This window comes from Branchiostoma belcheri, unplaced genomic scaffold (genome assembly GCF_001625305.1).
Source record: "Branchiostoma belcheri isolate BF01 breed outbred unplaced genomic scaffold, Haploidv18h27 scaffold47, whole genome shotgun sequence".
Classification (NCBI taxonomy): domain Eukaryota; kingdom Metazoa; phylum Chordata; class Leptocardii; order Amphioxiformes; family Branchiostomatidae; genus Branchiostoma; species Branchiostoma belcheri.
The window spans coordinates 2,126,967-2,135,158 of NW_017804098.1; the positions used below are offsets into that span (position 1 = coordinate 2,126,967).

General features: G+C 40.7%; 1 protein-coding gene across 5 annotated transcripts in view; it reads left to right on the forward strand.

The window, feature by feature from the left end:
• The window catches only part of LOC109479261 (protein-arginine deiminase type-2-like), a 31,890-nt gene that overhangs the window by 3,200 nt on the left and 20,498 nt on the right, over window positions 1–8,192 (forward strand). For all 5 annotated transcript variants that reach the window (XM_019781210.1, XM_019781205.1, XM_019781206.1 and 2 more), the window contains exon 3: window positions 1,551–1,575. In XM_019781210.1, the coding sequence (XP_019636769.1) occupies window positions 1,551–1,575 (25 nt within the window). The remainder of the gene's footprint in view (window positions 1–1,550; window positions 1,576–8,192) is intronic.

An 8,192-nucleotide genomic window follows, 5' to 3' on the forward strand; every position in this document is an offset into this window, starting at 1 on the left:
GTGAAGGAGCTGTGCTCAGTGAAGGGGCTGTGCTCAGTGAAGGGGCTGTGCTCAGTGAAGGGGCTGTGCTCAGTGAAGGGGCTGTACTCAGTGAAGGGGCTGTGCTCAGTGAAGGGGCTGTGCTCAGTGAAGGGGCTGTGCTCAGTGAAGGGGCTGTGCTCAGTGAAGGGGCTGTACTCAGTGAAGGGGCTGTACCTAGTGAAGGGGCTGTACTCAGTGAAGGGGCTGTACTCAGTGAAGGGGCTGTGCTCAGTGTTGATGCCCTAACACCCCTAACTATATAACAAGAAGCCATAGGTGACAATCCTCCGTGAAATTTTATATTTTGCAACAAAAATAATCCCAAGCGTCAACGCCAGACCTACTGTTCAGACATTAGGCAATGGTTAATACAATGAGGGCGCGTCACAATGATAAAACATAAAAAGACCCAAATCCATTACTGCTCCCAGGGCGTGTAAAGATACTGTGCTTCAAGTTCGAAGTTTATTTTAATTACACACACACAATCATTGCATTCACATAAAGATCGGACTATCATTATCTATCATGGTCGTGTCACTAGTAACAAAGACAGCCCCACCGTCTTACCGTGCCTGTTACTTATTAAGCGCGACTGGCCATGCCAAAGTCCAGCAACAGTTGCGTCCAGCACGCGCGAGTGTTACTGCCGCCGGTCAGATACCCGGGCAAAACCATTTCAACGACATTGTAGGGATGTTTCAAAAATAAGCATTTACTCCAATATCAAAACTGCTAGGGTAAAAATAAAAAGACGTGCATCACCACGGGTATAATGGCACACCACATGCCAAATTACACAGAAATGCTACGTACGGAACAATGCGTTTTGGCTGCGAACATCTATGGTACCACTTATCGACCCTCCGCACATCTGCATGAAGTTCCACCCCCCCTTGCTATTCCAAACAACGCGTTTTTCTGGACCATTCCAATTCGCCTCGTAATTGTAGGGGTGCATCTGCAATATTACATTGACCGCGAAAGCAGCAACGGCAAAAATACACATTCGTGCATCAACACGGGCGTGCCTTCAGACGGCGTATACAATTGCGTGCCGATTACACAAAGAGAACCCAGTGTTTTGACTGCGAACACGAAAAACCAGCCGTTCACAACACTCCGTCCGGAGGTCCTGACCTCCTTCACGGAGTAATAAAAGATATCGCACCATCTCTTGCAATCAGGGCCAACAGTCCTACACAATTTATCCAACAACAGGGTTCAAAATAACAATCATGAACGTTCAAGATGATTGTTATAAAATAGAGAAATGAATGACGACCTTCATTAGGCATTTTGCCACACTTGGCTTATTCACAACAAAACAAGACGAACAGATACAATTAACAGATACATACAAAAAGGAACTATCGTCATGATAGTAAAGTAGTTACCATTCACATCATCTTTCATGATTTGAACCTTATATTGTCTTTTACATTTAAATATCTACACCTGATGAAAGCATGTGTATCACGAACTCTAGTTGTATTAAACGTTGCATGTTTTCTATTCCATGCCTACAGAGTACGTGGGAGTGGGGTCCCACAGGACACGGCGCTGTACTACTCGTCAACAATGACAACGACGACTTCGAAGAAAACTTTGATCCCGATCATAAAAACAGTAGGATTGACGGACCACTAGGTAGGTCAGGTTCGACTTCTACAAATGCTGTTTCCACATTTGAATATACATCCAATTTTTGGACAGCAAATGTAAATTTTTCCTAATTCTGTCAGCCTTCTCTTAATGTTGTCTTCATTATTTTATGACGCTCAAACCCATCTTATAATCTTCTGAAGAAAAGTTATAACATGTTTGGTTTTGATGAAGAATTTTCACTCTTAATGAAATAAAGACTAAGCTTTAACTTCCAACACTTAGATTACAGAATTGGGACTTACCCACAAATTTTTGGTTGACTCCATCAACCTTGTTCACGGAATGGACCCTTCTACTCTTGGAACTTGACGTCAGAGACACGTGACCGTAATAGCGGGTCATTCCGTGAACAAGGTTGGTGGAGTCAACCGAAAATTTGGGGTAAGTCCCAATTCTGTAATCTAAGTGTTGGAAGTTAAAGCTTAGTCTTTATTTCATAATGGCTTGTACCAACACAGAAGAACTTAAAAATTTATACTAATTTTCACTCTTTTCATCAGATTTGAAGGACATGAGCCCGATGGTTGTGCGCATGCGTGGACCACCGAAGCTTCCGTCGGACTTTTCTATCAGACTGAGTACACCGCCGGAAACAGCGGACAAGATCGGGATGTTCTGTCTACAACCTGACGGTGGGGAGATATATCTGTCTGTCTAGATATTCTAGTCATGTCGGTTAGACGTTTGGTCAATAATTCTATGATATCACAGCTACCATTACACGCGCGCACACATACACACACGCGCGCACACACACACATACGCACACGCGCGCACACACACACATACACACGCGCGTGCGTACATACACATACATGTGCACAGTGACACACATGAACTTAACACGCAATGAAATATAACGTGCTTTCAAAAATTAATAGTGATTTAATCCGAATCGCTTATGCAAAATATTCTCAGACGCAAGTTTTCTTACCGCTTAGCATACATGGCAGTAATGTTACTTGAATGTACGATTGCGGTGACCTCATTTCGTTGCATGCTTGCTTATATATTTTGTAAAATTGAAATGATTGCTTTTTTAACATGTAATTTCCTAAATGTTTCAGAAATATGTACTACTCATAAGATAAATTGTTTCATAAAATAACTCTTTATATCCTTTTTCATGATAAGATCAAGTAACTTCGATTCCGTCCATTACTGCACTACTAACAGAGCACTCGTCAAGAAAAAGCAATATATGACTATGCAAAAGACTACTATACATATTACTAATATTAATCTGAATGGTTGACACTAAAACCTCTCAAAGAGCTATTACATCTATTTGAAATTCACACTTAACCAATACCCCCCTCCCACCATTAACAAGTTCCATTTCTCATTTAGTTTTTGTTGGTCTTAACGCGTCTTTGGTTGGACACAAGACATATTTGACACCTAAAAATACTTTTCAATCCCTTCACTAGAATCAGCCCGCCTTCTTTTCTGGGATATCAAAATATATTTCTTGTACATCTTAGTTATTAAGAAGGACAGAAGGTTGGAAGATCTGTCCAAAATGCTGAACGAATTCTTGACAAAGCCTGAGGAAGAAGCTCCTGATATCGACATTGGGCTTGTGGAGATGCGAGACCAAATAGGAAACCTGATAGAAGACAAAGGCAGAGACGAGCCACCGAGACAGGAAGGTAAAGCCATACAGATGTCGGAGAACTCTCAGAAGACGTCATCGTCGTGTCTTCTTGGCGTGTGTTTCTATGACTCCTTCACCATATAGTACATGTTTAGTGTTACAGTATTATTATGGTGTCTGTAGTTTCGGTGTCGAATTTTATTCATCCCCCTTCATGCATCTAGAACAACTCAACGTTTCTCGTGTTGTTTCTGGATGTATTTCTGTTCTGTTGCTTTTCGTGTATCTTCGTCTATGTTTGACACGTATACTGCCCTGTATGGTCTTATGGATGCATTGTATTCATTCAACACTTCTCCCTAACGCGGTTTGTCCATGTCACTCTACAATACATATTATACTAACATCGCTGTTGTTTTCAGTGTACATGGACATGTGTGTCCATTTCTTACTCATCGACCATGTCCTCTTACCCTTTGTAGTTTAGATTAGATCTGTCTCCATGTACATTGTCAACGTAATCAGGGTTTGTTCTGGTCCAACCCCCCTTTGGCACAAATATGGCCGTCCTTGCCTTTCCACTACTATCCATTCACCCACGTGCACCACGGCTTTACGTCTCTGTTAATCAGACCTGGTTCATGTTCTATATGTGGTACAGATATCGTCTGTGACTGACTATCTGAAGCTGCAGTTTCATGTTTTGTCGCTAGATGGATGTTTTATACTGCTCACACCTTGTACAGCCTTACCGTCATTTCTCCTTCTTCCTTGGTTGGGGTGTACGGAGAGGGGTCGTGCTCTGTAGACTAGACCCGTAGAATAGTCTGTAGAGTAGTCAACCCGTAATTGGACCTGATTATAAGCGTTGCTTGATGCACCTTATAAACTTCAGTTTGGATGTACGTCTCCCTCGATGATAATCGCCGTCAAAGTCTTTATCACCCCTAAAAATAAAACATTCAAAATTTGATTCAATGTGCCCACGGCCAATGCAGTTTTTAGGGCTTAGAAATATGTTTTATTTAAAAAGTCACAATTCAACTTATTATCGATGTAATAAGTTGAATCAACTCTATCCTGATGTATGGCAACATTCATTGAGCAAAATGTCGAAATTGTGACTGAAAACTGGCCGGAGTTGGTCCAGTGTTTGCCACAAACAGTTCCCTCTACCGGACCAACTCCCCTGGCATTATCTCTCTATTTGGCCGATTTCTACTCTATCCAGACGCCCCCCGAAGCCTGGTAGAGGCTAACTGAAAACAGTGAAAGCACGAACAATGAATTACACGGAACCTTTTGCTTTCTCGCAGATACACCATTGAAGAGTGAGAAACACATCATAGGACCGGACACAGGCAATGTGGTGGAGTTAGACTACCGTGTGGACCTGAGAGATAACACTACCACGTACGAGTTCGCTGTGGAAGGACTACACTATCCTGACATCACGTTTGATGGACAGGTGTCAATCACCCTAACACTGCAAAGGGTGAGTTATTGTTTGTTTATTGTTTATTTCAGTTTGCACATAAAAATTAAAACAGTTTGTAATGAATTTGTACAACCAAACGCGCGGGAGAACCAAAGAAACCTAAGGGTTTATCGAGTGGGTTCTCCTAAAATCCAATTGTTTTTATGACCTCTTTTTACACACGTGTATAATAAATAAGTGACAACGAAACAAACAAATTAAATCAAAATAGATACAAAATAATATAAAGTTAACACGACGAACTAACTTGCTAACTAATTGACTAAACAATAAAGTAAGACTATCAAAAACATGTCAAATTGAACAAGAAAAAAGTCCATTAGTCAAATCATAAGTTATTATGCATAAGAGCACAGGATAAACATAAGAAAGCAATATCAACACAAAATTAAATAAAGTAGCATATTATGTATCCTATTACATCCTGGTATTTTCCTAATGTTACGAAATATTTTACTTCCCAAACCGTCAGCTCTTTTTTTTTAGCTTTGCACACTTGCACCCATTTTAGAATTCCAGGCACTGAAGAACAATCTTCCATTTTTGAAAGTGAGAGATTTTGTATTTACGACTTAGCCTGGCCTTATTTTACAGGGACGAGGCTCCCCCATTTTTGAAGACACGGTGGTTTTCCAAGTTGCCCCCTGGATCATGACACCCAACACACTTCCTCCGTTAGAGGTAAGTATCTGTATCGGTATCGGTATAGCCGGTATAACCGCCCTTCGGCGTAACACACCAGCTAAAGTAGTCACAACAATAGCAGTATCGCGCGTATCTCATCAATATATATGAAATCGAATGAACATGGCCTAACATAAATGACATTTTATGACATATTCTTATTTTTTTCTTGAAACATATAATGACAAGACGCGGTGGCGACACACTCAAGTTACACTTATATTCATGTCGCCACCAGACAATACGTACTGTAATACATACGACAAGCAAAGCACAAAATTAACATATAGAAGTTGTATGCAATAATAAATCGATGAACAAGTGAAACTGATATAAATGCTGACAGGATTGATAAAAAAACAATGTTACAAAAAACGATTTGATTCCAGCAAAAATACCTGTACATGTTGTAATATTTGAATATTGTATATTGTTGAGAAAAAAGAGGAACCTCTTAAAAGTAAATATTCTTATTTGAAAACTTGCTGTATTCTCAGGCGTTCGTGTGTGAAATGGAAGGTGGAGAAAACCTTAGCTTCATCCAGGAGCTGCAGGAAGTGACGTCAGCGGCCAGCGTGCCGTTAGTCATCGTGCCGCACGTGGACAACAGGGGGGACAGGTGGATGCAGGTAGGGCGACGCCATTGCTATCCCACACTGCCTTGCGGAAATTGTCCATGAGTCAAGTCAAGTCAAGTCAGGCATCCAATGCGATTTCAGGGCAGCAATACTGGAAATATTCTCAATAAGGCAATCTTTGTGATATTGACACATACTTCTTCATATTGGCCAATTTGAGTCAGCATTTCATAATTTTGGCTTTTAAAACTGCAGAAACAAGCCCCAAGATGAGTCCTTTATTTTCTGGGTGGAACCCTAAAAAGCAACCAAGGGCTTCCAGTAACCATTTTCCGTCAGAATTTTGGGAATTTTTGCTCCACGAGGGCCAAATATACATTGGGATGGTGTAGTTTCATCTTAGTATGTAGATAAATGAGTACAATATTGGCTCTGAAAAATTGGGTTTCCAAGCCCTAAAAACTGCACTGGATGCCACGTAAACTGGCGCAAAGTCACGTATTTCAAGATTATTAACAACCATGGCAACTAAGTACAAACTATGGCAAGGATATCTAACCCTATCCCTAATCTAATCTCTAATCTAAATCCAAAATACATGGGAATTTCAGAACATTCGTTTCTCCTGAATTCACAATACATGTATGTTTGTAAAATGTTATTTAGGAAATGGTATTTGCGGGTAACCCCCTTGATAAGCCACTAGGCTTTTTGGTTTGCCCCGCACATTATTTGTAATTGTATATACTGTCATTCACGAATAGGACTGTTTAGTCATAGTAGATACTGTAGATAGATGTTAAGTAGGATTTACCATGGTCAGTATTAACCGACGGAGGCCATATATATATACGTTATTACATGTTGTCTTTTAGTGCAAACTGCAAATAAACAAATTTCACACAGAGACCTTCAAGCATATAACAATTTATTACTTTATTAGAGATCTCAACGGTCTTTCGGTTTTCCTTCATCAATGGCTTGAAATTTCTCCAATTGTGTAGAAATAAGGCCTTCGTGTGGTGGTGTCTATAAAGAATATTATTTTGTTCATTTGGGCGTCCCTTACCAAGGTTGAATAACGCTATTCTACAGTGCAAGGTAATGTCTGATACGAACCTGCGAATAAAAAGGGCCTAAACAGTAGGAAAAATTTGGAAGACAGGTTCTTGACAGATATGTCCTCACTGTGTTTTACAGGATGAGATTGAGCTGGGTTACTCCCATGTACCGGGGAAGGAAGTCATGCCCGTGGTACTGGATTCTCCTCGGGACCGAGGTCTTCAGAACTTCGCCAAGATGCAGCTTCTTGTAAGATGTCTACTATTTCAAGTTTCAAGTTTATTTATTTTACCAGGGCATACCTCAGATCAGGTGATCTGATTTTCAGGTATCCCTGGGCACACATTAAAAATTACATTACACAAATTGAACACAACAATTTACAAATAACGTTACAAGCATTTACATGTACAAAACAGTCTCAGTATAGGAACATTTCATCTGCAGTCATCTACAGTCCGTTTTTAAATGCTGACGTTGCTGTCAATTGCCGCTGATCAGCAGCAAGACTGTTCCATAGTACAGGCCCTCGGTACTGCAGGCTGCCCTTGAAGGTTTCCACATGTGCTTTAGGAGTGTCCAGCATGTGAGGGTCGAAGATGTAGAGCTGTTTCGTAGCAGTGCGAGTACAAACTCACAGCACTGGGGGTGACAGCCATTTGAACATTTGTGTCATGTAGGCCTTGTGGCGAAATACTTTAAAAAGACTAGCATGCCGTGCGATCTTAGGTTGTTTGTTTGTTTGACATCTGGCTCAGTAGGATAAATCTCTAGCTGTGTTCTCCGGCTCCGGCAAGATATAGTTTGTTGCACAACGCATCCTTTGGAAATCTGCTTTCAAAACAATAGAAGACAAGTATAATTCATGACTCCAAAATTCTATTGTTGAACAAGAAATTGTATTGATTATGAACTAAAGACTAAGCTTTAACTTCCAACACTTAGATACAGAATTGGGACGAACCAAATTTTCGGTTGACTCCATCAACCTTGTTCACGGAATGGACCCGTCTACTCTTGGAACGTGACGTCAGAGACAAGTGACCGTAGTAGCGAGTCATACGTGCCAGATAACTTGTGTCGC